Raw genomic sequence first — 27,671 nt, 5'->3', positions numbered from 1 at the left:
CGAGATCGAAAAGCTCGAGTAAGCTCATGTATTGCGATTGACCATGACCTATGAGGTGTATACACATATATATACTTTAATTTTTTTTTGTCTAATTGTACTATTCAAATCTCAATGTCTATAAGTAATGCAATGAATTTAGTCCGATTACTATATAGACTTTGGTGAACTATGTTTATAAATGATACAGATATGAAGGTTCGTGAATTGCTCGTGGTTGACTCGCTATAAGCTCGACTCGAGATCGGCTCGAATCATAAACAAGCCAAGCTTGAGTCTAGCTCTAAGCTCGGAAGGTTTTGTCGGCTCGATGCTCTAACAAGCTCAAGCCTGAGGTGATGAGCTCGCTCCAGACGAAGGAATCTGAGTTTTTTTTAGGGGCATGAAGGAATCTGAGTGGTGAGTGCTGCCAGAGGAGCGTAAATATCTGACGAGAAAAGATCCCCACTCGCTTTCAGCCCAATACCTTTCTCCCAGCCCAGCAGGTCCAACCAAAAAACGAGGCCTGGATATCCTTTGCTATCCCTGTTCTCTTCTATCCCTGTTCTTTGCTTCCTTTCTGCTGCTATCCTTCACTCTCCTCCCCATCCGGCCTCGTCTGCCATTGCTGCAAGACAGGAGCTGCGTCTGTATGGGTCTGCAGATGATGCATGGCAGGCCCTGCGCATCGTCCTCGTCGTCTTCCTCCTCGTGGTCGTGGATGGTGCAGGTCCAGCCCCCAAAGCAGTCTCACCATCCATGTGAGTGCTCAATTGCTCATGGATTTTTCCTTGCTCATGTCTGATAAACTAGTTGCATGTGCATTTGATGTGCTGTTCTTTTCTGGAGTATTGTCCCTGACTCCCTTCTCTATTGATCGATGAAATATAAGATAAGATACTGTTGTGAAGGTAACAAATATGATTACCTGAATGTACTGTAGGTAGTAATTAAGACCTCAGAGGGGTTTTTTTTTTCTCCTTTCAAAACGAAGGTCATGGGCAGTGATTGAGATTGACTCTTTTTTCCACTCCTAACGAATGTCATGAATGCCTGACTAGCTTCTTCTCCTTTCTGTTTTTGTTTACAGTGAGTGGAGGAAGGTCGATTTCTTCTGGATCCCTTGCGGCACTGGCCTTGCATCTCTTGCTAAAACGCCGCAAATACCATGGCCGGGACATTGCGACCGCTTTTGCATCTTCATCCAGTGTGCTTCAGATCACAGAGAGCAAGTCAAGCAGCTTGACAAAACCCAAGGTCTTCCTCATGGCTCTATGACGAACAAGGTCTCTCTTTTTTTTTCTATTCATTATTGGTATTGCAAAAATATTTATAGTAAGAATTGCAGGCAGAAAGGAAGGTCCTTGACGACGCTCTTGGCAGAAATGTACAGAATGACTGGATGGATGAAGAGACGTTATTCTGGATGGATAGGAATTACACAGACAGAGATCTGCAGTATGGGTTGTTAATGCAAAACCTTCATGAATTGGAGACTAGTTTGGCTTATAAAGACCTGAAAATGCTGGAAAAGGGTATCCTTGTACGTATCGAACAGCTTGGAGCTCTGAGATCGTTTGATGCGTCTATGTCCAGGACCACCCTGGACACCCTACCACAGACCTCACATGAACAAGATTGTTCTCTGCTCGACAAAATCATCGAGTTCGATCCAGAGACTCCTCTGAAGGAGGAGCAAGATACTGAAGTAATCGTTCGGAGTGGCAAGAGTCAAGAGAGGAAGCTGAAACGAATGAGAGCATCAGAAAAGGGCTCCAGGATCTCTGTGAAGGTGAATCAAAGAAGATCGAAGAAATCGCGAAAGTCTAGTAGCAGCCAGTTTATATCCGAGTGGAAAAATTATCCGGTCCGGAGAAGGACCATTATACGCGAACAATCATCCTTGCTAGTGACCATCAAGGTACTATTATCTCAATCAGCATTCTTATCTTTGCTAGTGAATGGCAATAGACCATGTTGTATTCTTCAAGCTCTTGGTTTAGCTGTTCTTCATGTTTCTCGACTAGGAATGTGCAAACCTTGAGAAGATCAGAGAGAACATGGTGAAGGATGGGCAGGAGGTGAGCTACCAGAGGTGGGCAGAGGCAGCTGGAGTTGATGAGGCAGAGCTGAAGAGCAGGCTGCAGGCAGGTTACTGCTGCCGAGAGAGGCTGATAGTGACCACCGAGTGGCTGGTCAGGTACATTGCAAGAACATACACCGGAATGGGGACGGCTTTCGACGATCTACTTCAGGTTGCAACAACATCGCATCTCTTCAGTCACCGCTTTTATTCTGCTCTCTATGCATTGACAAATGACATCTAGTATCATTAGATCTTGTAACTGATGTAGCTTCTTGGAATGGCATCGATGCAGGCTGGGAAAATGGGGGTCCTCGATGGAGCGGAGAAGTTCGACAGCCGGAAGGGGTGCAAGTTCTCCACGTACGTCAAGTACTGGATCAGGAAAGGGATGCTAGCTCTCCTGGCCGAGAATTCAGGAGTCACCATCCTGCCCGTACGCCTCTGCAACCATTTTCTGATCTCGATAGCATGAATTTCCAGCTTGTTTCGTTCGTGTGAGGGGGGAAAAAACACCGTGTGCTAATGAATCCATCACACAAAAATGGAAGTGTAGGCAAGAATGGAGAGCATCATCCGCAAGGTGAAGGAGGCGCGGCGCGCGATCCGGTACAGCCAAGGGAGGAACCCATCGGATTCAGAGATCGCCGCCATGGTCGGCGTGTCGGTGGCCAACGTCAGGCTGGCGCGCAAGTGCTCTCGCAGGGTCGTGTCACTCTACTCGGAGGTCGGCATCGGCCAGAACGCAAAGTTCACGGTAAAATTACAAATTCATCATGCTGCCACAATTTTGAATAAATCTTATTTAAAATTTATTTCAATTTTTTTTGAATAATCCATTAATTCGAGGACTTGCTGCTTTTTCTTTACAAAAGAAAAATGTGTTCTAGTTCTTAGTTCTGATGAGAGAAGACGTCTGCATACACAGGAGGTGATCCCGGACGCGTCTCTGGAGGCCGCCGACGAGGCCATGTTCCGGGAGCAGCTGAGGGAGAGGCTGCTGGTGGTGCTGGACAGACTGCCGGCGCGGGAAGGGCACGTGCTGAAGCTGCGGCACGGGCTGGAGGACGGCAGGTGCATGTCGCTGGAGCAGATCGGCCGCATCTACCGCGTCTCCAAGGAGTGGATCAGGAAGATCGAGAAGTCCGCCATGGCCAAGCTCAGGAACCAGGACGTGCGCCGCGACCTCGACGACTTCTGCAGGTTCTAAATGCTCCCGTGAGTTATATGCTGTGCACGGTAGCTGTATATATCACACTTTCTTTCCGAGGCGGCGTATACACATACTCTCAGTATTCATTGTACTAGCATCAACAACTTCTTGTAGCTACGATGCGCGGATACTTGCGAACGCTCATGTATCAGATACTCATTTGATACTCAGCCCGGACACTGATACTCATTTGACACTTGTCGGACAAGTATCGGATATTTTAATATTTTTTAAATAAATAAAATAATCCTGATAATTTGTTGATACCTTTTCGATTCTTTCCAGATACCTAGAAACCCTAACATTTCATTCTACCTATATAAATGCATCATTGTTCACAATATATACTAATAAGGAGGAATAATTGAGGATATGATGAATTATTATATAAAACAATAAGCAATCAATTACTCCAATGACCTTTTAAGAGATGCTCACGAATTATGTATGTATTTTATTTTTATCTCTATTATATATTTATATTAAATATATATTCCTGTATCCCCATATCGTTGTTTTTGAAAAATGGCATATCGGAGTATGGCGGAGTATCAGTGCAACGTAGCTTGTATATACACTTACACCAGATCATGTTTCACAAATACTAAATATACATGAGGCTTGTTCGGGTCAATAGCACATTTCGATGCTGATTCACGATCAAAGTCGCCGAGTACGTTGAAAAAAGAAGAAGAATAGAGGGCTCTCAAAAACGAATGTTGATATTTGGCGGCTTTGATTGATTAAATAGTAACTTAATAAGGTACGATACACTTGAAAATATTCTGGTGTCGTGGTGTAGTTGGTTATCACGTCAGTCTAACACACTGAAGGTCTCCGGTTCGAGTCCGGGCGACGCCATATTTTTAATAACCCTTTTTGCTAATTTTTTTCACCTTTTGAGAGAGAGGTGCTAATTGACTTCACCTTCAGCGGCCCATGATCTATTTGCAAAATAAGATTTAGCCCATGGCGTGGACGGGGACTTGATTTTGCTTTATTGCTTCTTCTCCGGGGTCTCCGTCTCCCCGTCCCCGCATCGGATGAGCCATTTCAGATTTGCCCTCCACAGCTCCGGTTGCCTGTTGCCACTAGTGGTGCTGCTCGATAGGCAGCTACCGCAGCCGCCGCTGTCGCCGGCGTCTAGCAATACGATTTGCGCCACGCGAGGTGGCTTTTGTGCGTGCGTGCTCCTGTAAGTATACTTCTTCATCCTAAAAGAATGCAAATCTTGTTTTCCGAGGAATCAAACAGTTTCAAATTTGATTAAATTTATACAAAATAGTACTAGCATTTATGATACAAAATCAATATTAATATATTAATCATGTAGCATATTTTCATACTAAATTAATTTGGAGACGTGAATGTTAGTATTTTTTTTTTGCATAAATTTGTTCAAATTTGAAACTGTATAACTCATCAAGAAGCAAGAGTTGTATTCTTTTTGTGACGGAGGGAGTAGCTACTGCGGCATTTACCTAGCTCGGTTCAAATCATTGCATGCAAATCCGGTATTTTTAAAGCAAATTGGTAGGAGCTCTGCCTTTCATTTAACATGCCAAAAACGTTGGTATGAATCCTCCACTTACAAGACCACTCGACGAATGAATAATTAGCATATTACGGACAACATGATCAACCCTAGGAAAGAGGATGGAATGCCATCAGATCATCATGAGCGCACCTCTTCTTTGAGATATGTCCTCTTCTACGGGCGAGGCGACCTTCAACATCGACGAGCCGGTGTTTTGGAAAATTCTCCAGTTTCACTCTTTCCATATGTTCCATCAAGTATAGATGGTCAAACCATTGAAGCGGTGTCGAGATTCTTTCGATTGTGTGACGGCTACCGCTTTCACCAATTAGCCAGGGAGTGAAAAGATGAGAAGGTTTATGGCTACATATATTTTTGGTAGGGTGATTTGCATTTGACGGGTGCAAATCCAGGAGACCAAACATCAATTTTGAGCCCCTTTGGATGAAAAGTAACAAACTTTTTTTTTTGCATATTTTACTGGCTGAAAGAACGACTCTAAATCAGTTTCAGAAAATATCACAATTCGCGGCAAACTTGTCATAACTAGAGGCAAAAGCAGATAGCCTTGCATGGCAACAGAATCCTGCTTGCATATACTCTTAAACAAGCAGATGTTTAACGGTGGAGTAATTAAATCAACACAATTCCCTTGCAATACTATTCCTATACATGATACATGCAGATGTCATCCAGAATCAGGTTTACGGTTTACGGCTGGCACGTTAAGAAATACTAAATGAAGTTATACTTTTGGTAAATAAAAATAGCATCAAAATGGTGTCGTGGTGTAGTTGGTTATCACGTCAGTCTAACACACTGAAGGTCTCCGGTTCGAGTCCGGGCGACGCCACATTTTTTTTGATGATACATATACTTTCTATTTTCCATCAGCTTCAAGCCCAGCAGCCCAAAATCTGCTACGATTCAGGATTGGGCCCTTGACATGGCAGTGCATTTTTCTTTTCACTGATGCTAAGTTTAAGTTCCATACTACCATCCCACAGTAGTGGTCCGTCGTGACCAGTGGCCTTTGGTCGGTTGGTATGGCACCTACACCACGGCCGCCGCCGACTCGCCGGCGTCCGGCGATGGACTTGCGCCACATACTACACACGGGCATTTAACACCAAGGATAATCCCGGTCGATGTGGCATCGTGTCACCACCGGCCGCTGCGCCTGTTGCCATCATGTGGCTACGGAAGCCTGCACTAGTCAACAAAGCGAAGGGTGTCGAGTGAGCTAGCAGCCTAGCACCCTCTCCGCTCTCCTTTGACAACTTGGCCACCAAAACAAGTTAAAGGCCGGAGGACAGACAGGGTAGCTCGCGCGTCGCTGTCGCTCGAAAGGGCGTCCAAAAACGCCAGATCTTGGATTGTCCGAGTAAACACTAGACTCGACTCCCCCTTTGTTGCTAAAACCTGAACGATAAGCAACTAAATCCGGGGTGGGTAGCGCAAAGATTGCATGGCCAGGAAAACGCCTGCGTCCTCCTTATCCTGGACAAGATCGCAGGCGCTGCATCCACCCTGTACATGTCGGTGACCGGTCATCATCCAATAGTACGACTGTTTCATGTTGACGTGGCATGTATTCTTAACTACGTACTTCCTTTGTTTTAAATTATAGGTCTTCATATTATTTATTACATATATCTAGATATAAGTATATATCTAGGTGCATAACTAAAACTATACAACTAGAAAAAACAAAAACGACTTATAAATTGGGACGGATGAAGTCCATTCTATCTAGCATGTATGCACATAGGGTATGTATGTTGACATGTCATAGCTCAAGTGTACGTGACATATTCTGTCTGTTTATACTCACAGATACAACATGCGATATATTCACTTAAAATAAAAATATATGTGGCGTGTTCTTGGAGAAAAGATGAAGTATCAGTGACATATCTTATCATCTCTTTTTAGCACTCTACTTGACTTTTTTTTCTGACATAATAATGCAAAAATACTGTACGCATTACCCGGTTATCCCCACAACAAAAGTAAAGGACGACGGGACTGGATTTGGATGACATGTCTTAATCTTCTGCAGACGACGGTCCCTGGATAAGCACTGGATACACGCACACATGCTCCTCCACTATTTGGCAAATGCACCATCTTCCTCTGCACTGACAAAAGGCATATACTATACAAAAAATCAGAATATACAGGTCTGGATCCCTTCCCTGAAAAGGAGACGGCACCACAAAAGGCATTCGCGTTGGCACAACACGGCATGAGTGGCTGGACTATGGACGTGAACCTAGCACCGAATGCTAGCCAGATTAAGGAGTGTGAAGGCGCGCACTGATACAAAATTGTAATTGTATGCTCGTACCAATTGCTTGCCGATTGGCATTGACACTGCAACCACCTTTTGTCGTTGCGGTGCACACGTCAGATCGGCTTTACCAAATCAAGTCCCAATTGCCATTTGTTCACTCTACTTTGGGGGAAAAAGGGATGACAGGATACGAGTCACACCGCAAGCAAAAAGTTTCAGGTAGAGTAGTTTCTGCTTCACTGCAGCAGCACAAGTGCTGATAAAGGTAGTCTCAAAAAAAAAAAAAAAAAGTGCTGATAAAGGTAGTGCAGTTACTCCAGTGAAGACTGACTGCTGTTTTCAGGTGAACAACACTTTGGTTCTTTTCACTATTTGGATAAGGTGGCAAGATTACAAGCTTTCGTTTACAACCATTTCCATGGCTATGTAGCCTGTGGGGCAGGCGGGCAGCTAGCTTCAGCTTCAGCGCACCTGCCATCTCACCCTGATGAGATGAGATTGCTCGCGAATTGCTAGGTTCCGATCGATGGCGTCGACAGGGACATGCCGAGCTCCAGATTTAGCGGGGAGCAGTGGTATCCGTGAGCTTGCTCCGTCGTCACCGTAACTGTCTCTGAAACTGAATCCCTCTCTGACGAAGGCCTTATCGTCGTCCTCTCATGAATGGCCGTCGACTCCTTCCGATACACATCGCGCGGTGCCTTTGGAGACACAGAATTTGAGGTGCTGGCGGCCTTGCCGTCTGAAGCATCAGAGACAAGTACTACATCTCTTCCACTCTCACAATTCTGAACCTGTCATCGACATGTGCGATTATTAGGCATGCGTTCAGATCCTTTTGTTCTTCCGAAATTAAACTGAAAGATTCAGGACGTGCAACTTGATTACCATGTCGAAGAGGCTGGACCGGCGCTTGGTGCTGCTCTTCTTCCCGGCGCTGCTCTGCCTGAGGAAGAACTTCTGCGCGTGGCTGGCGACCTGCGTGGGCGTCCTCGTGGTGACGAAGCCCCGGGAGATGCCTCGCCAGTCGCCCCTGCCGAGCTTATCAAGCCCCTCCAAGAACAGCCTGTGCTCCTCCTCGCTCCACGGGACGCCCTTCTTCCGCTCCCGCAACGCAGCGCCGCCGCGACCGCCGTCGTCGGAGAGGTAGCCGCCGCCGCTGCCGCCGTCGGTGGCTCTCCCCGTCGAGCACTCGTCGATCGACAGGAGCAGAGCCGACGACCGCGACGGCGACAGAAGCAGAGGAGCCGCGACGAGAGCATAGGCCGGAGCAGAACAAGCCTGCAGGTTCAGGCAATCCACGCTGTAGCTCTTGTGCAGCTGCAACGCCGGCGAAGCGCCGCCGCCACTTGTTGAAGCGGCACCGAGCTGCACCCCGAAGAGCCTCAGCCCAGCGGCGGCGCCTCCGCCGCCGCAGCGCATGGTGGCGGCCTCACTTCCTCTCTGGCATGCGGTGGCGGCGACGCGGCAAGCTATCGAGCTGTGGCCGCAGCCGCCACAGCGAGAGCATCTACTCGCCACGGTATGCATTGCATGTATGAAAAGGAAGGCTATCCCAATTCTGAATTCTTTGGAGAAATTATTGCCTAGCAGAACGGCCATTGCAGTTGCAGGTATATATATGGCCATATGAAATGCCAACGCCGGCGGAGATAACAATAATTGGAGCCGTCGTTTTCATGTACGTAGTAGTTTGGATATATTCTTGCTTTCCTTCCTGGTGATCATCCACTGTCACTGCACTAACCTCCCGATTTGTGTTAACTAATTCAATAAATCTCTGCACAGTTGTAGCAGCATGATCTTCTTCTCACTGGAAGGATCTTTAATCCACCGGTAAAGCAAGAGATCTGAGCGAAGTGCTTGTCAGTCCATGATGGGGACTGGCATCTACAAATTGCATGACCCAATTCACTGTTCCTGATTTATTTTGTGAACGAAGGAAAGTGAATAGATATGATTGTGGCAGTGGTTTTGTTTAGTTCCAGGGGCCCTGCTGGCCTGCTATCGATCTGCTTTTAATTCGCTTCAGGGACCCTGAAGATATCGGACAGCTACCTAATTGGTCACTAGAAAAAGTAATGCTAATGATCTCTGATCCACTAGCTTTGGTTTCCTCCATAGCTTGAGGTACATGCATGACATGGCCTGCAAGATTCAAGATCTCCCATTAGTCCCCAGCTTTGTCTAATCCAATAATGCTCATCAGCCAAAACACATCCTCACCACACAAAGCAAGATGCTGCTGGTAAAACCTTCTAATCATGCTGTCATGGTTTTCCTTATATTTTTCTTGGGGAGGATATTACATCATGTAATTTATTAGTTTAACTATTTATTATTGCTAAAAAATGTGGCTGAAAACTTTGACACGCCAACATTATTACTGTACCTTACAACTACAGTCTACAGAAGCCGCTTCAGTCTATGTTTGAGCCCAATATAAAAGCCCATCAAGTAAACATTCGGGCCCACGACTTCGATGTTTGAGGCTAGGCCCATAAATGTCAAGCCCAACAGCTACTTCTCGGGCTCCAACTCTAGCCTAAATGACAAAATTACCCCCTAACACTAGGCTCCCGCAGTTCTTTACACCTATAATTATGTCCAACCTGCATACCCCTTTCTGTCATTTGATAAATGAAAATAATAAACTAATGAGCCTGTGGTCTGAAAGCGGAAGGCAACCCGGCGGCCGTACACACAGCACTTCGGCCTGCCGCTCGCTCTCAGACCAGACCAGAGCCAAACCAAGCAGAGCTCGTTGGCGGCTAGGGTTTTGCGGCCTCCCACAGTGACCAAACCCTAGAGCTCTCACACCTATACATGGCGACCTCGTCTCGGGTCGCCGCGTGCTAGGCTTCGATCGGCGTTTGGGGGCTGGACCGCTAGTTTTATCACGGTTTTGAGATTATAGCAAGCGGAAATGGCATCGAGGAACCAATTCGATCTCCTTGGAGACGTCGACAACGACGACCCCGCCCACCTCCTCGCCGCCGCCGAGAAGAAGGCGGCCGCGGCGCCTAAGCCGGCGCCCGTGTCGGCCAAGCTGCCCACCAAGCCTCCGCCGCCCGCGCAGACTGGTGAGTTCAACGTTGCGGTTGATGTTTGATAGGAATTACCTGATTTTGGGATCCAGTTGCCTTTTCAAGCTCGGAGTTTTGATTACTCATGTGAAATTTCAGTATTTTGTTCCCCACTTTTTGTATTCGTCAATGGTGTTACTGTGCCCTTCTGTGATTACAGTGAGGGAGGCAAGGAACTATGGTGCTCCACCGCGGGATGGAGCTGGACGTGGTGGTCCAGGACGTGGAAGAGGCGGCCGTGGCGGCAGGACCGGCCCAAGGCGAGAATTTGGCGATGCTGATGCCAACGGCTTTGAGGGAGGGTATGGTGGTGGCTTTGGAGATGGTGGAGTGGCTCGCGGTGAAAATGGTGAGGGGAGGCAGGCAGAGAGGGGCCGCGGGCCGCGCCAGCCTTACCGTGGAGGTGGCCGCCGTGGTGGCTATGCTGATGGGCAGGCTGGGGATGAGTTTGGGCATCCACGCCGGGCATATGAGCGCCACAGTGGCACTGGCCGTGGCTATGAGATGAAGCGCGAGGGTGCCGGACGTGGCAATTGGGGAACTGTAACTGATGAAGTCCTTGCACAGTTAAGATGGTTCATTGAATCTGTAATTTTGTGTATACTGACTTGCTTTTTACTTATGATGGAATGATAGGATAATTGAGTTCTGACCTTTTCTATGTGCGGCTAATTAGGGATACTGTGGAGGCTGTAAATCCTGAGGAGACTACTGCTGTGGCTGAGGATGAAAAGAAGCCTGAAGATGCACCACAGTCCGAGGTTGAGAAGGACAAGGAGGGTGTGGAGAATGAAGAGGAAGAAAAGGAACCTGAGGATAAGGTATATTTTTGATCTGTGCTATGTCACTCCCTTTACCACATGCCACTTTGCAATGTGTCTGGGTGTAGTATGTCTAGCTCCCCCTGAACATGCCAGGCACCACCTGTTTCATGGTTTTGGATATTATGGCATTTTAAATTGTTCCGAAGTTTGGTATATATCTCTGAAGAAAATGTTGACTAGATCAGTGGAAATATTTGTGGTTCTTTTAGTTTCACATCAAGCTCATATGTGGGACCACCTGTTTCATGGTTTTGGATATTATGGCATTTTAAATTGTTCCGAAGTTTGGTATATATTCCCTCCGTCCCAAATTACTATTCGTTTTGGCTTTTCTAGATATGTAAGTTTTGCTATGTATCTAGACATATTATATATCTAGGTGCATATCAAAAGCTAGGTACCTAGAAAAGCCAAAACGAATAGTAATTTGGGACGGAGGGAGTATCTCTGAAGAAAATGTTGACTAGATCAGTGGAAATATTTGTGGTTCTTTTAGTTTCACATCAAGCTCATATGTGGGACCAATCAGAGTTCTAACATGTACCGAGGGACTGACATTCTATTTTTGACAACTACATTATTTTCTTATTTTTCTAAGCATTCCTTATTTTTCCTTATTTTTGCTTATTTTGCCAAATATACTGGATCTCTATCAGATCATATGCTTTCACTATACTTTTTATGTGTTTGCTAGTTTGTAATAATGCAAAATTTCATATTGTGTAAGATCCTTGTGCCAGCTTCTATGGTACAGTAAACCCATATACTGAAAATTTACATGCATGCTACTCTCATCCAATGAATGTTTATCTGTTTTTGACAAATCTGGCTGATCCAATAAGCGTAGCAACACTCAAAAGAAGTGGATTACTCTTATTCGGTTTTGCCCATCTCGGTTCTTAATTTCATCTAACCTATAAATGGTTCTAACTTCTAAACAAATTGTTCGTGGGGGCAGGATCTACTCTCAGGCCCTGTTCAGATATGACAATTTTGATTCAGATCTCTTTAGGGTTGAAGTTCCCAAAGTAAACCCTGCATCCAAACACTCCCTTAGAGACTTAGATGTAATAATTGCATGCATCGGATGTGATGCTTCTTGATACTGAGCATGCAGAGTTTCTGCTGCATAAATGATATATTTAGAACTCTTTTTTGGTACTTTGCTTTACCCCATTACATGTTAATCACTTGCAAGTTTCGCTTTCAAGGTTTCATTTTGGGATATTTGTGTTTCCTGTAAAACAATCATGAACATTCAGCTATGGTAGCAGTAGCAGTAGCATTAGGATGGATCATTGGGTTGTTCTAATTCAGCTTCTCTATGCCGTTCCTGTGCTTTTGTATGGATACTCCTACATGTTTGCGCTCATTCTAAGACTTCTATTTCATGCCTGTATTTTTCACTGGTATTAAGTTAGGATGCATTTATCCTCAAAAAATGGAGTGAAATAACATTTACTCCAATAAATATGCAGGAGATGACTCTGGAGGAATATGAGAAAGTACTGGAGGAGAAGCGGAAAGCTTTGCTTGCCCTTAAGGCTGAGGAGAGAAAAGTTGAAATTGATAAGGAGCTGCAATCCATGCAACAACTGTCAATTAAAAAGGATGCTGATGAAGTGTTTATCAAGCTGGTAAGTTGCACACGTGCTGTTCTATCCTCTTCCTGTGGCTCTGCTGGTTTTGATCTTCACCCAACGTCTACACATGATTCTAGGGCTCTGACAAGGACTTGAAAAAGAAAGAAAATGCTGAAAGAGATGAGCGTGCAAAGAAGGTATGTGATATTTTTCTCCTTGTTGTGCTTCAGTCTGTTATAACCTGAGTTGCTGTTGTATCTCCTAATCGGTGTGCTTGTTTCTTGTTTCCCTCCTCCCTGAAGTCCCTGAGCATCAACGAATTCTTGAAGCCGGCTGAAGGTGAGAGGTACTACAACCCCAGTGGCCGTGGGCGTGGCCGCAGCAGGGGCCGTGGTGAGCGTGGTGGATTTTACGGTGGTTACAACGGTGGTTACCGGGGACCAGCTGCTGCTGCTCCAGCGATCGAAGACCAGGCTCAGTTCCCTGCCCTGGCCTAGCGGCTCGGTGAACTCCTGAGTTCGCTCAAGCTCGTGTCACTGTTGGTTGAGTCTTCTCTTCTCCGCTCCTGTACTGTTGCTGCTGCTGCTGGGTCTCTCCCGGCTTGTTCATCGCCGCGTCGTGTATCCCGTGTATATCCGAGGTGCACCATGTGCTGTGTTGTGTTGTCAGGGGTTAGCTGCTGTTTTTTTCTGGATAGGACTATGTATCCATCGTTTTCTGATGTACTATCCAATGGTTTTCCTCAGCTGAGAAATTAAATCATGTCGTGTATTGTTGGACGAGCCTGCAAGTGGGGTCCGCCTATCATCTCCTCTGCAGAGCCAATCTTCTTTTGTCAGTGAATGCAAATTAAGATGGTCACGCGAGAGCAAGGGAAGGGACAAGGGTGCGTTCGGACGCCTGTTCTGAAGGAGTTGGGGCAATCATGCTGGCTCGTCGAAGAGCACTCGGCTGTGGCTTCTGTCAAGAGCAACGGAAGCAGCATCAGTCGGACAAGCACTGTATCTGAATAACGTGAAGCCGGTCGATGCCCTTTGGTTTTTTTCTTTTTCATTTTTTTTTGAAAAAAAAAACATCAGGAGCACTGCTCACTCATATAGAGGGTAAGCATGCGGAGTTTTACATGCGGAGTTTGAAAAAAAAAACATCAGGAGCACTGCTCACTCACAGAGGGTAAGCATGCGCAGTATTACATAAAACGGAGGAACGCTATAATCTCGGCCAAACAAACACGATCATTGGATCCATAGTTAGCCACAGGCTTGCTCGCGCAGCGCCATCTCCTCTTTGATCACCGCAAAAACCTCTCCAAGCACACAAACCAAATCAGGATCTGTTGCAAATGCTGCTGCCGCCGCTAACAATCTAGTGTTGAAGATAACAGTGCAAACTGCTGCTAAGCCTACTAATACTTCTGCATCTTATCTTATTATTACTTGGAGACTCTTTTGGAGCATGTTAATCCTCACGAGACACACTAGAAGAAAAGATAAATTCTAAAAACTCTCAAAAAAATCAGAAACATCCAGCCATCAATAATAGATTTATAAAGTTTTCTAAAAATTTACCTATGTATGCTTTTATAAAATTAGTCTACAATAACCTCCTAAATCTTATATCAAAATTACCTAAATTATAAACCAGATAAAAATGAAAAAGTGTATAGTGATTACAAATTAAAAGTCAATCACAATCAGATAAATATGACTACACATCTATATGAATATTGTGTTAAAATATTAAATAAATGAGAGGGTTGTAGGTAAATAATTTTAATTATTAACTAGAGAGTCTAATTTTTAAATATCTTTTAAAGTTGTTAGTCCATTAGCCTAAAAGATAATCCAGCCAGGTCTTACATGAGAATGAGCACCAAAGGCATTTAGCAGGTGGGGGTCCGTGGCTTCTGAATATCGAAGAAGGCATGGCGCTCAAGGCTATCCTTGAACACAAGGGCATTCAGGTTGCCAGGTTGGTGCAAGGCCAAAACGGCCGATCCCTGGTTGCATTACTAAAACAATCTGGACTTGCTTCAACACCCTCTTTTCTGTCAGATCGTACAGCCCCAGCGACCCACTCGAGCTATCTCCAAGGAGAATCAGGTTACTGTTCCGCCCCACCACGCCAGCGCTCATAGCCCAGCGATCCGGTGGCGGCGTGTCCATTTCTCGTCGCTGCCGTAGTCCTCCAGCACCCAGAGGTCCATGTGCTGCGAACCGTGAAGGATGGCTGCCATGGCCACCATCCCGTCCATCTCCAGCAGCGAGGGCTCGTCGTATCGATTCATCATCAATGGCGGCTGCGACGTCCGCCGCAACGCCTCGGACACCGTGTCGAACACCAAGATCTTGTCGGTCCTCCCCACCTCAGGGTGTCTAAGCCAGTGAAGTTTGCCGTGATAATCAAGGTACTTGTGATAGATCTGGCTGAACACGTTGACGGTCGCGGCCGCCGGCCCCAGCCGGCGGGTCTCGCCGGCTTCGAGGGAGCGGACGTAGTGCGACACCGACGTGCCCCGGCCGCCATAGTCGTCGTCGTTGGCGAGGAACAGGAGCCTGTGTTCGCCCGACGGCCCGTGGAGGTAGAAGCCGCAGAGCCGTGTCATCAGCCTGGCGCAAAGCGGCGGCACGGCCGTCCACTGCCGGGTCACCGGGTTGCAGACCAGGTGGTCGGTGCCGTAGAAGCTGTCTCTCTCGAACAGCAGGAGCAAGGGATGGCAATCGGGTGGGTCTGGATCCAAGACCCGCGGGTTTGAGACCAGACGGGAGCGGGGGCGGGTCCGGAATACCCCGCGGGTCTCAGGTTCGGGGGCCCAACACGTGGGTGCGGGGGTCGGTTTATGCTCCCACCTGCAGGTGACCCATGGGCCCCGATTCGGTCCAAAAAAATAGGCAGCCCAGCCCGACAACACAACCCTAGCTATATAACTCCGAGTCTCCATCCGGCCACTCCGGCATCCGCGTCTCCCACTCTCAAACTTATCTCCCTCTCCCGTCCCGAGTGCACCGCACCGGCGCCCCCTTCGCCCCTCACCCAATCCGCCTCCGCGACACCGCCGGGCGCCCGCGCCCCTCACCCCACCATTCGCCCGCGAGGGCCACCAGGACCAGGCGCTGGCCGCGCCCCTCGCCCACCTTGCCCTGTCTCCCGCGAGCGGCGAGCGTCGCCGGCCGCCCGCGCCTGTCGCCCCCTCGCCCCCCTCGCCCATGAGCGCTGCCCGCTAGCGCCACCGGCCGCCCCTCGGCCCCCTCGATCGCGACCGCTGTCATTATGTCACTGTTGCTCGGGTTTCGGGTGCCCCGGCGGGTTTCGGGGGCAGGTGGACAATTCCACCTGAAATAGGGTTCGGGTTCGGGGCGGGTTTCATTTTCAGGTTTCGGGGGCAGATCCGCGGAAGCTCCACCCGACCCCGACCCGCCCCGATTCCATCACTAGCAAGAGCTCGTCAGGCTGTAGGCCCCCATGGGACAGCCCCCATGGGACAGCCCGTGGCTTCGCACTTAGGGTAGGCGAGGTGGATGCAGCGGCGCCCCTCCTCGTCGAGGGCGGCCAGCGGAATGGTGTCCAGCACGTCGTTGGCGCCGTGGCGCTGCACGGTGAGCTCGAGGGGGCGGGAGGTAGGCGTGGGCCGCCACGAAGCCGGGGTTGCTGCTGATGGCGCGCCACGCCCTGCAGATGGCGCGGCAGCGGAGGACGGAGGGGGACGGGAGGCGCAGCAGGATCTCGGCCACTGCGTCGCCGTTCAGGTCCGGCGACGATGACATCGTCGATTGGATCGCTTGCGCCGTCATGATGATCGTGATTGTTTCTTCTTCTTCTTCTTTTTTTGCAGTTTTTTATTATTTCATATGCGTGCATGCGGCACACAGTTGATGTATATACACGTGATGAGTGCACGTATAGGATCGTAACACACCAAGGGGGCGGAAGATAACCCTGCACGACTCCGTTTCCATGCCGAACCGTCCACGTCAGTCACCTGAACATATGGTCAATGTCATCATGGATTGAGTCTTGAAATTTGTCAGGTGCCTGATGACGTTGTGCCTGTGACTTTCTGAGTATTTGTATCACTGACAATCTCACATTGTAACTCATCGAACACTATTGCATAGTATCATCCATAATCATAAAAGGGAGAGGATGCCACCCGACCCCCGCCCCCCTCCTCCGCCGCCGCCCCGCCATCAGCCAGCGGGAGCAGCGCCACCCGCCCCGCTGCGCATCGTGCACCGCGAACCCCATCAGTTTCAGCCCCAGGCACCCCACACCCCACCTGCCACTCCACGCACCCTCTCTTCTTGGGAGAAGTTCTTCTCCGACTCCCTGCCTCCACCACCTCAACACGGCCGACCTACCGCTCTGGACGACGAGTGCATGCTGGAGACCGCGGTTTTGCAAGCCCAACAGATGGATCCACGACCTGCCGCCCAGGATCCACCCTTTGCCAAGCTGAATCTAAGGGCTTGGTATGCGGAGGTCATTAGGAGGGGGCGATTCAATGCCCCCCTCGAGCCAGCGGTACAACGTCACCGCAACGAAGCCCAGCGCGCCTCCTCCCGAGGGAACAACATTAACTCCAGCGAGGTGACGAGGATGCAGCACATTTACTCCGGCGAGGCGTCAAGGATAGGGCGACCTTGGGTGCCGTGTCAGGCGCCCACACGACATGTTGCATCGGATTCACCTAAGCAGGCTTCACCACAGCAGGGGTGGATGCCAACCAAGAGCCACAGAAGGCATTCATCACAGCGTGCACCGCCCAACCCACTCCGACGCGACGGCGAACATGACCAGCGACGCGAAGAGATTTCAAGGCAAACACCCACCACGACCCTGTGCACCTTCAATCAAGCCACTGCAAGCCGATGCTTCAATTGCCTAGCCCCGAACCATCGTGCTGCTGCTTACCGCGACCCGGTGCATTGCTTCCACCGCCGCTGCTCAGGTCACAAGGAGCGGTTCTGTAAAGTGCCTCGCCCTCTTGTTGTTAGCACTCGCCGGCCGGCAACACGATACCATCCGCAGCCCCAAACACCATCGCCTTCTCCTCCTCCGCCACAGCCACGGCCGCCGTCGCCGCCACCACCACCACCAGCCTACAGGAGCAGCGCCAATGGCAATACAGGATCCCAACACGTGCCCTGATGTGGAGGCAGTGTTCGTATCCAACTCGTTCCACCTCGAGCATGATGTGCGGGACTGGGAATCCTGCGCTCTCGTCCTGTGGGTGCTCCACCTGTTGCGCAACACCGGTGCCTGCGACATTGCTGACCTCCTCACCCGAGAGCTCCAACTGCAGCAAGGAGAGGTCTCGCTCACGCTCCACCAGCCGGAGCCCTACCTCATCAGCTTCGAGCACGCCGCCCACGCGGCGGAGGCTCACTGCCAAGGACGGTTCACAAGAAGAGGCATCGACATCTGCCTCCGCACTTGGCGCAGCTTGACGCACGCCATCAGCTTCTGCATCTTCTACAGGGAGCGCCTGGATGGCATCAAGTCCCATGCCTGGATGCCAGAGCTCGTCGAGAGGGTCGTCGGCCACAAGTGCGCGCTCCAGTGTATCGTCACCGACCTTATCCAGCCGGTGGACACAAGACACATCAAGCTCTGGGTGCGGACGGCGAACCCGAACAAGATTCCAAAGAGGGTGTGGCTCGCCTTCACGCACAAGCCAGCCGACAGATCCTCGGCAGTCTTCGTCTCTGCCGAGCCACCTCCGGAGTCATGGCAACAAGACGCCCGCTACGAAGTGTTCATCCACATGCCACTTCTTGAGGACTACTCAGCAGCGACGCGCAACCTGCAGGAAGCAGTCGACAATCCAATGAGCATCATGCCAATTCATCAGCATTACGAATGGCGCTACGTCTTGGTCGATGGCGTGCTACCGGACGCGCGCTCGCACTTCCCGACCCGCCTACTCTGCCACCACGGGAATTGGAGGGGCGCGACAAGGAGTGCCGCCGTGAGCTCGGCAGCCAAAAAGAATGACGTCATCTGACGAGCGCGGACGGCACAACAACGGTCATGGTAACCGCGACAAGCACGACGCCCATGATGCCTACGACGTGGGGGTCAGGGACTGCGGCCGTGCCCAGCGCGTATGCCGCGGGCCACAGGACGAACACGAGCGCGGCAAGGAGAGGGCGAGCAAGTCTAGTTGCAAGGACCGCGCCTTCATCTGGCCACCGCGCCGCGGAGACGGAGATGACGAAGGCGGTGGCGACTACGACCATCCGGGCCACAGGCAGCAGTACGGCGATGATTACTAGGGAATCGACAAGCACTCCTGCAGGGACCGTACCCGATCTCCACCGCGCCACGACTACGGACCACGACATGGACGGTGGCAGGACACGGATGGCGAGGGATTGGGCAACATGAACAAAGCTCAACTGCAAGCCCTGTTCGTGGCCCAGGCACAGGCACTGAAGAGCTACCTTCAGAAGCAGGTAATCACCACACCGCCTGCTCAAGCTAATCTCGTGGATGTGTATGCGAGAAGGAATCGCTGGATGGTCGGTGCTGAGGTGTACATCATGAAAGCTTGCTAGCTTGCCGACAACTTGGGACTTTAACATGTCTGTGCTAACAAACGAGCTTGGTCCGAGCCAGTGGCGATGCCTTGCGCCTTCGCCACACTACGAGCGGTGCTACTCCCAGCACTGCCGCTACCGATGATCGACGACGTCGAGAAGGCCCAAGACGACATGGTGATAGGCGTGAACCACGCCTTCCTACTGGAGCCGATGCCAGACAGAAGCAATGGCAAGGTAGCCCAGGGAAGGGCACTTGGGCCTCATGTGGCCCAACTATCATAGACAGCCAAGAAGGCCGAGGCGGCCCACATGAAGGCAGCGTGCGCGGACGCAGCCTGCGTGACCAGCAAGACAGTCCACGTGGCCGATAAGGTTGCCTTTGCGACCAAGGCGGCCTATGCGGTCAAGGACAAGGCGGCCCGTGTGGAGGCAGCCCGCATGGCTATGAAGGTCGTTCACGCGGCCCAAGAGGTGGCGGTCGAGGCTAAGGCCAAGGAGGACATCACGACTGAAGAGGCCTAGGGGCTCACGCGATCGAAGTGGCCCAGGAGGCTAGGGAGGCTAACCAGATGGCCTCGGAGAACCCTGAAGGGGTTCTAGTGGCTCCTCAGGCAACTCCAGACGTGGCCCAGGACTTTGGCCCACACGAGGAAGAACAGCCGTAGGATCAGACTTGGATTGAATCCTTGTTCTGCGCCCCATGGCCGCCGCTGCTGCAACAGCTGGTACCGCGCCGCCCTCAACAGAGACGTACCTTTGACATGATGGTGGTAAGAAGAAGCGCGCGACTTGCAAAGAAGCCTTCCATCCCAGCCACAGAGCAAGCTCAGAGGAACCTATGGCGCAAGCTGGGCATCTCCAACGATGAGATGGCCCCCATTGAGGAGGTCATGCGCGACTTCATCTCCATCTTCCGCGGACCGCTTCCAGAGCACATCGTGGCGGCCATGACAGCCATCTTCGACTTAGATGACGAGAGACCGGACATGCTATATGAGGCCCTAATCTGCCACGTAGCGCGGTAGAGGTGGACCTGCAGGAGGTAAATGCAATGCCCGCGATCTGAACCTTCAGCGGCAAGCGTCGAGCGTCGAACTGCACAACATGTATCAGTCTACTTCGTTTACTTTATCTACTATTTCAAAAAGCCCTGCTAGCTACGACCTTTGAGCAATCAAACATGCACGCCCTGCTGGCCTCGACCTTCGGGCGACAACTGTGTGTAATTTGAACCTAAGAACGTGTACGCAATCAGACACTACATCTCCCAACGCCGGGGGCTCGCTGAAAGTTTTAATTGTTGCAACCGACATAATGAACGGATGGAACTACAATGTTAAAAAGTGCATCATGCTGAACAAAAATGTAGACATTCTATCCTGGAACGTCCGAGGCCTGAACGCGACAGCTCGATGCCTGACAGTGCACGAAATGCTGACATCAACACCATGCCATATTGCTTGCCTACAAGAAACCAAACTCCAACACGCCATATTGCTTGCCTACAAGAAACCAAACTCCAACACGTAGACTCGGCAATGGCAAACTTCTTGGGGGCCTATAGGCTAAATAATTTTGTGTACAAGCTAGCAGTAGGCACAAGAGGAGGCATCCTCCTGCTTTGGAATGACATGGCAGTAGACATTCAGAACCTGCGCATTGAACACTACTCAATAACGGTAGACGTAACAATTAGACACTGCACGACGACCTTCATGCTCAATACGGTTTATGGCCCGTCGAGAAGACCCAACGAAGAAGCCTTCCTAAGACACATGCGTGGATTTAAACCATCGGACGACTCGAAATGGATCATCCTAGGGGATTTTAATCTCATCTACCGCGCAAGAGATAAGAATAACCGAAACCTAAACCTCAGGCTAATGAGAAGATTCAGAAATGCAATAAACTTCTGTGGTCTCAAAGAAATAAATCTGCAGAATAGAAAAGTCACATGGAGCAATGAAAGGCGGAGACCTACACTTGTCCGTCTTGACAGAGTCTTCTGCAACCAAAATTAGGACCTTGAATTCGACAATTGCCTCCTTCATGCACTGTCATCCTTGCATTCAGATCACTGCCCTTTGTTGCTAACCAACCAAGTAGGCCTGAGATGACCGACCCCTTTCAAATTCGAAAGCTTCTGGGTGCGATTGTCTCGTATTCAGGAAGTGGTCTCCAGCGCTTGGAATACTCCTACTCAACACACTGAGCTATTTCACATACTAGGTCACAAGCTCCATGCAACATCCCGGGCCTTGAAGCAATGGAGCATGTCCATGCTATCTGAGGCTAGGATGAAGATGCACATGCCCTAGGAGGTCATATTACGATGGGATGAGGCACACGTCAGGACACTATCACTGGCCGAAACATGGCTACGGGGGAAGTTGAAACAGCATCTCATGGGATGGGTAGCCATTAAAAAGATGAGGAAAAAACAATGTTCCAGGACAACTTACCTGAAAGAAGGGGATGCCAACACGAGATTCTTCCATCTAAAGGCGAACGGAAGATATAAGAAGAACTTCATTCAAAGGCTACGCAAAAACAATGGATGGGTGTTCTCTCATAATGATAAGCAGCGAATCGTGCAGGATCATTTTGAGAACATCTTGAAAGAACCGCCACCGCGAGCCACGGATCTCAACTGGCCAGTGCTGAACCTACCAATGGTGTACCTATCATCCCTAGATAGCCCGTTCACAGAGGAGGAAATTCTGCGGGCAATCACTCAAACACCAAAAAATAAAGCCTCGGGACCGGATGGCTTCACTGATCTCTTCTTTAAGCAGTGTTGGGAGACAATCAACTTTGACCTAATCATGGCCATCAACTCATTTCACAACTCCCGTTGCACAGATCTAAATTTACTAAACAAGGCCAACATCATTCTTATTCCAAAAAAGGATGGAGCGAAGGACATTCGAGATTTCCGACCAATCAGCTTAATCCACGCTATAGAAAAGATCATAACTAATATCCTAGCCCTGCGCTTAGATCCATTCATGAACGAGCTTATATCACCCTGCCAAAGCGCCTTCATTAAAGGCCAAAGCATTCATGACAATTTCCTATACGTACGCAACCTGGCACGACACTTTCACATAAACAAGAAACCGGCTTTGCTCATGAAACTAGACATATCCAAGGCCTTGGACTCCGTACGATGGGATTACTTGATGATACTACTACAACAAAGAGGCTTTCCAACGAAATGGAGGGACTAGATTGCGGTCATCCTCACAACATCAACATCATGCATATTGCTAAACGGGGTCCCTATGGACCCAATACAACATGGTAAAGGTCTGCGCCAAGGTGATCCGCTATCACCGCTGCTCTTCATACTGGCAATAGATCCGCTACAACTGCTTATGATAGTGGCCACTGAGAGTGGGCTACTAAGCAAGCTAAACGGCCGAGCGGCAAGACTGAGAGTATCTATGTACGCGGATGACGCAGTAATATTTGTCAAGCCCATGACACGACATGTAACCAACCTAAAAGACCTACTACTCAAATTCAGAGAAACTACTGGCCTCCGCACGAATATACAGAAGACAAGCATCACACCCATCAGCTGTACCGACACAGACCTTGACGCAGTGCTACACAACTTCCTGATTGCATGACAGAATTTTCCACTCAAATACCTAGGGTTACCGCTAACAGTCAAACGTCTGAGAAAATTAGATTTCCATCCACAGGTGGACAGAATAGCAAACAAGCTCTTAACTTGGAAAGGCGGAAACTTGGCCTAGGCGGGGCGTGTCTGCCTTACTAAATCGGTGCTATCCTCACAACCAGTGTACCTATTAACGGTATTCAAAACGCTGGCAGAAGTTTTGGAAGAGATAGATAAAATCCGAAAACGATTCCTATGGGCAGGTGACAAGGAGTTCTCTGGAGGAAAGTGCAAGATCAGCTGGACAAGGAGCAGCTTGCCAAAGGAGCATGGTGGACTAGGCGTTCTGAACTTCGAGAAATTTGCAAGGGCACTGCGCATCAAATGGCTCTGGCACGAATGGGTTTCCCCGGATAAGACGTGGGTTAGAACTAAAACATCGTGTGACGATAAAGATAGACTACTCTTTGCCGCATGTACGACAATCAATCTCAGAAATGGTGAGCGGACATGCTTCTGGCACGATACGTGGATACAAGGAAGACGGCCAAAAGACATCGCCCCTGGACTCTACACCAGATCAAAGAAGAAAAAGAGGACGGTGGCCAAAGCGCTACACAACAACAACTGGATTAGAGACCTCAATCACCGCAGGCTTCACTATAACACACCTAAGAGAGTTTGCCACACTATGGAATCTAATTCGACCATACGAGTTACAACCTCTACAGGAAGATAACATTACCTGGAAACTCACGCAAAATGGTTGATACACAGCGGCTTCAACCTATAAGGCCCAATTCATCGGGTGCACCAAGGCACCCAAGCTTGCAAGACGAGGATGGGATCATATCCCGACTTGCCCTCTGTGCAGATGTACGATGGAGACGGCGCACCATCTACTAGTAAAATGCAAATTCACCGGGCGCATGTGGCCTCCTGGATCTCACAGGAGAAGCTTGCCCCGGAGGAATGACCACAGAGTGCGACGTGCCTAGAATGGTGGTCTAACATCACATCGATGCTAGGAATTTCACGAAAGGTAACACGTAGCATAATGGCAAAAATCAAGAATTCAGCGAGCATATGGATTTCGGCTGGGGCAAAAAGCCTTGCGGGCCTGCTAGCGCGTTTTTAAGCAATCCCATGTATAGTTTTTTTTATTTGCCGGTAAGTTGTAACTATCCTTCTTTGTCAATGAAATAGGCACCATCTTGTTAAAAAAAACACGCTGTACAGTACGGATCAGGTATGTGCTCCTTATATTACTTTCATCCCCTTTCTCTTATTCGCAATATATAGTATTTATTTATTTACGCTATATATATATTTGCTGGAAAGGGTGATGACAAGCATATTTTAACGGGAACTTGTATTAATTAATTACTTCTTCTCCGATGACAATTCGTCGAGACGGCGGTCCATGATTTCCGAGACCGACTGCAAGAAGGCAGTTTCGTTTCCTCCAGCACCACGAGTAGCATCATCGTCAAGGGCCTGCGCCTCGCGCACCATCTCCTCGATCACGGACTCCTTGGTCAGGGTCTCCCTGCACATGATGCTCCCGATGTCGAAGGCGGTGAGGCCTCTCTCCACGCCCTTCTTCAGCAGCATGGTGGCGAGGCGCAGGGTGCGCGCGCACTCGCGGGAAACCTCCCAGCCGTGGAACCTGAGGGTGGCGATGTCCTCCTCGGCGTCCAGGCACCTCACGTACTCCACGGCCTCGCCGCTGAAGGGCTCCCGCGACTGAGGCCAGTAGAGCCACTCAAACGTGCAGTCCTCGAACTGCACATCGCACAAAGATACAGTTCACGCGATGAACCAAATGATACTGACCAAACTGAGAAAGAAATGGAGCTCACGCTCTCGGGAAGGCAGTATCCATGGTCGATGGGCACCAGTGACATGCCGCGGCCTTCGCTGTCTCTGCAGACGAGAATGTTCCCGGCATGCCTGTCCGCGTTGGCAAGGCGGATGTCGAGGACGCAGATCTTGTGGACCTCCTGGACCGGGAACGCGCGGGGTCCCATGTCCTCGCAGCTCCCGCAGTTCTTGACGAAGGCCTGCAAGGACCCGAGCTTGGACGCCGGTGGCTGGACGCTCCTGTCGGGATGCCTGAAGGCTTTGTGCATGCACCTGACGAGCGCAGTCGGGGGAACGCCGGCGAAGCCCGCGGCGGCATGGGCGGCGAATGACCGGCGGTCGCCGAGCGGGTGGTCGAGGATGTAGGCGGCGACCTCCCTGAGAGCGCCCTCGCCGACGCGCGTCCCTTTCTTGAGCCCTTCGCCGGTGGACGACACGGGGAGGCCGCGCGGGTTGTTGGCGGCCATGGGCTCCTCGTCCACCGGCTTGAACACGGCGACGTGCCGGTGCCCCGACGCGTCCTGCATGAAGTAGGCGCCCCCCGTGCCCTCCGACGACATGACCGGCGCGTTCCCCTTCTCCATCCCGGCGCGCACGGCGCTCACCAGGTTGCGGAGCGCCGGGGGCAGCTGGGCCTTGGGGTTGCCAACGACGGGCTCGATCCCGACGTCCCGTGGCGGTGGCGGTGGGTGCTGCTGGGAGGCGGCGTCGCGCGCGACGATGGAGACCTCGAAGTCGCTGGCGGCGGCCTTGGCCGAGCGCCGCACTAACAGGTGGATGACCGCGCCGTCGGCCCTGCAGACGTCGTGGATGAGGTGGGCGTCGTCGAGCTCCTCGCCCTCGAGGACGAGGCTCTGCTCGTCGGGGTGGAGGCGGCGGCCGTCCTTGGCGATCTGCTGCTTGACGTAGCCGACGGTGCGGCCGGGCTCGACGCGGAACCGGAACTTGCTGCCTTTGACGGTCTCGACGACGGTGATGAGGCGGATGTCGGGGACGCGGACTACGAGGTGGAGGACGTTTCCGTCGGCGACGCCGTAGTCCCGGACGCGGCAGTCGTTGCGGGCGAGCTCGCGGCCGTCGAAGACGAGCTTCTGCTTGCGGACGACGACGCCCCTGGACGTCTGGACGCGGAGCTTGACGGAGGCGATGGAGTCGGAGGCCATGACCCGCATGGGCATCGCGGCGAGGCCCGGCGCCGTGAGGTAGATCGTGATGGAGCCGTCCGGGGCGGGGCGGAGCGGGAGGAGGCCGGCCTCGTCCCTCGCCGCGCAGGCGGCGGCGGCACCGGCTGGCGACATCGTGGCCTGCGCCGGTCTCTCCGCCGTCTCTTTGTGGTGGTGCACGGAGGTGACGAAGCCTCTAACGGCGGCGGGACGAGATCTCGACGATCCGCGATGGATCGATCGGAGCCCAACAGGCGCCTGCCCCCACTGAAAACACAACCTTTGACACGACGAATGGAACGGCCGGAAAAACTACCTAAAATCTACAGTTTCCATGTCTTTCTCTCTGCCCCTTTTTCCCTCCCTGCCTTCAATTCAATTCCCTTCTCCCCTTCCTCGATCGATCGGTGCAGTGCAGATCAAGACGACGATCGAGGCGGGAGGGGCAAGCAGGGCCAAGCAAGGGGCAGCGACGACCTCGCCCGGTGTCCTTGGCTCGTGGCGACCGAGCGCAAGGGACACGCGAGGCGAGGGCGGCGGCGGGGGTGGATCCTTACCGCGAGGGGGGAAGAACCGAGGAGGGGCGGCAGGCGCCGGAGAGGCTTATATCGGGCGGCGGCGGGGGCCTCACTGTAACGGCCGGGGACCAAATTTAGCGCCGCGGCTCGCTGTCCTGGCCTGGTTCGTTCGGTTTGCCGCGCCACGGCCATGGCTGGCTGGCTTTTAACTGCCGGCCGGCGAGCCAGCGTGCACGACCCAGGCAGCGGGAGCCCCGTTGTGCGGTGGCCGTCCCCCTGCTGCGCCGAGGGTTCAGGTCAGGCCGACACGTCCGGCGCCCGCGCGCGGCGCGCCATGCAACAGCGCGACCTTGACCTGTCACGCTGCCATGGAATGGGAGAGACGATGCTAGGGAGACTGGCCTGTGCCTGTCCGTTATTGTTCAAGACTTGGAAGAGGCGGACGGCCTGCTAGGCCCGCTAATAAGGAAACGGGCGCGGAGAAGTTGGGCTTCATCTGGTCCACATATACTGTTCAGGGCCTATGGGCCAGACCAGCGCGTGCCAAAGATTAACTCGAGTATTCTCGGCGCATTAGCTAAGATCTAGCCCACCACCATCTACTGCACAAAGGATTTTAGACCGTGATCAGAATTTTTTTTCCGTGATTTTTTAGGCTAAAGATAATCTCGTTGTTGATTCAGAATTGGTATTAGGGGAAGACAAAGCGAGTCCCGTATGAACATTGTTTGATGTAAAAAGAAAGATTGGTATGAAACCACCGTCCGTAAACTCCGTACAAGGGTGCCCGGTGCCATGGCATGTCCATCGCAACCATCGTCGGCGCGGCATCAGCGGCCGGCTAAGAGCTAACAGGTTGTAAGGCTCTTTTTGGTAGAGCTTCCTGGAGCCGTTTTTGCTGGAGCCGAGCCGAACGCATAAAAATGAAATGGCTTCAACGGAGGAGCCCTCCGGAGCCGGAGCTCCTTTTGAACTGGGCGCATGGAGCTGGAATTTTTGGCTCCGGTAGCTCCGTCCCACATGCGCCTGCTTCTTGCCTCGCGTCGCAAGAGTTCCACGCCACTTTTCACCCCTCCGCACGCGTTCCCGTGCCGCTTTTTGCCTCGCGTCACACCAGGCCAACAGCAGCACTGGCAGCGCCGTTGAAGGAAAAAGGAAAAGAAAACGAAAAAAAAGAAAAGGTGAAGGGAAAAAAGAAAAGGAAAAGGAAAGGATATTAGGGGTATTTCGTACCTTATCTAATCATTTTAAACTACACGGAAGAGCTGTTTTGCCAAACGATTTTTCAAAGGAGGAATCAGAGCCGGAGAAGCCACTCCACCAGCCAGAGCCGGAGCCGTTTTCAGAGGAGCCGGA

At 50.9% G+C, this 27,671-nt stretch overlaps 5 protein-coding genes and 2 non-coding genes across 7 annotated transcripts; 4 read left to right on the top strand and 3 right to left on the bottom strand.

Moving 5' to 3' along the window:
- The first annotated feature begins 518 nt into the window (after positions 1–518).
- On the top strand, positions 519–3,541 carry LOC105913923 (RNA polymerase sigma factor sigC). Its single transcript, XM_012844296.2, has 7 exons — positions 519–740; positions 1,070–1,236; positions 1,328–1,900; positions 2,007–2,234; positions 2,358–2,498; positions 2,619–2,819; positions 2,991–3,541. The coding sequence occupies exons 1-7, from the start codon at positions 632–634 to the stop codon at positions 3,270–3,272; spliced, it is 1,701 nt and encodes a 566-aa protein (XP_012699750.1). The 5' UTR covers positions 519–631; the 3' UTR covers positions 3,273–3,541.
- Positions 3,542–4,062: 521 nt separating this feature from the next.
- Positions 4,063–4,136, top strand: TRNAV-AAC. The gene has a single exon. It is a non-coding gene; the product is annotated as a tRNA-Val (tRNA).
- A 1,455-nt stretch (positions 4,137–5,591) lies between these two features.
- Positions 5,592–5,665, top strand: TRNAV-AAC. Its single transcript has one exon. It is a non-coding gene; the product is annotated as a tRNA-Val (tRNA).
- Positions 5,666–7,419: 1,754 nt separating this feature from the next.
- Positions 7,420–8,716, bottom strand: LOC101771187 (transcription factor SRM1). The gene is made up of 2 exons (XM_004960979.3): positions 7,997–8,716; positions 7,420–7,902 (listed from the first exon to the last, which is right to left on the bottom strand). Exons 1-2 carry the CDS (start codon positions 8,708–8,710, stop codon positions 7,621–7,623), a joined length of 996 nt encoding a protein of 331 aa, XP_004961036.3. The 5' UTR covers positions 8,711–8,716; the 3' UTR covers positions 7,420–7,620.
- A 1,081-nt stretch (positions 8,717–9,797) lies between these two features.
- Positions 9,798–13,386, top strand: LOC101770806 (RGG repeats nuclear RNA binding protein A). Its single transcript, XM_004960978.3, has 6 exons — positions 9,798–10,191; positions 10,355–10,760; positions 10,871–11,015; positions 12,497–12,655; positions 12,739–12,798; positions 12,904–13,386. Exons 1-6 carry the CDS (start codon positions 10,035–10,037, stop codon positions 13,096–13,098), a joined length of 1,122 nt encoding a protein of 373 aa, XP_004961035.1. The 5' UTR covers positions 9,798–10,034; the 3' UTR covers positions 13,099–13,386.
- Positions 13,387–14,732: 1,346 nt separating this feature from the next.
- Positions 14,733–16,365, bottom strand: LOC101767570. Its single transcript, XM_004963482.1, has 2 exons — positions 16,197–16,365; positions 14,733–15,331 (listed from the first exon to the last, which is right to left on the bottom strand). Exons 1-2 carry the CDS (start codon positions 16,363–16,365, stop codon positions 14,733–14,735), a joined length of 768 nt encoding a protein of 255 aa, XP_004963539.1.
- A 7,789-nt stretch (positions 16,366–24,154) lies between these two features.
- LOC101767175 (phosphatidylinositol 4-kinase gamma 4) lies at positions 24,155–25,932 on the bottom strand. Its single transcript, XM_004963481.1, has 2 exons — positions 24,634–25,932; positions 24,155–24,556 (listed from the first exon to the last, which is right to left on the bottom strand). Exons 1-2 carry the CDS (start codon positions 25,930–25,932, stop codon positions 24,155–24,157), a joined length of 1,701 nt encoding a protein of 566 aa, XP_004963538.1.
- Between the last annotated feature and the right edge of the window lie 1,739 nt (positions 25,933–27,671).

Source organism: Setaria italica, chromosome III, assembly GCF_000263155.2.
Source record: "Setaria italica strain Yugu1 chromosome III, Setaria_italica_v2.0, whole genome shotgun sequence".
Lineage (NCBI taxonomy): Eukaryota > Viridiplantae > Streptophyta > Magnoliopsida > Poales > Poaceae > Setaria > Setaria italica.
The sequence above is the reverse complement of the archived record's forward strand: the minus strand, read 5'-3'. Positions and strand labels throughout refer to the sequence as shown.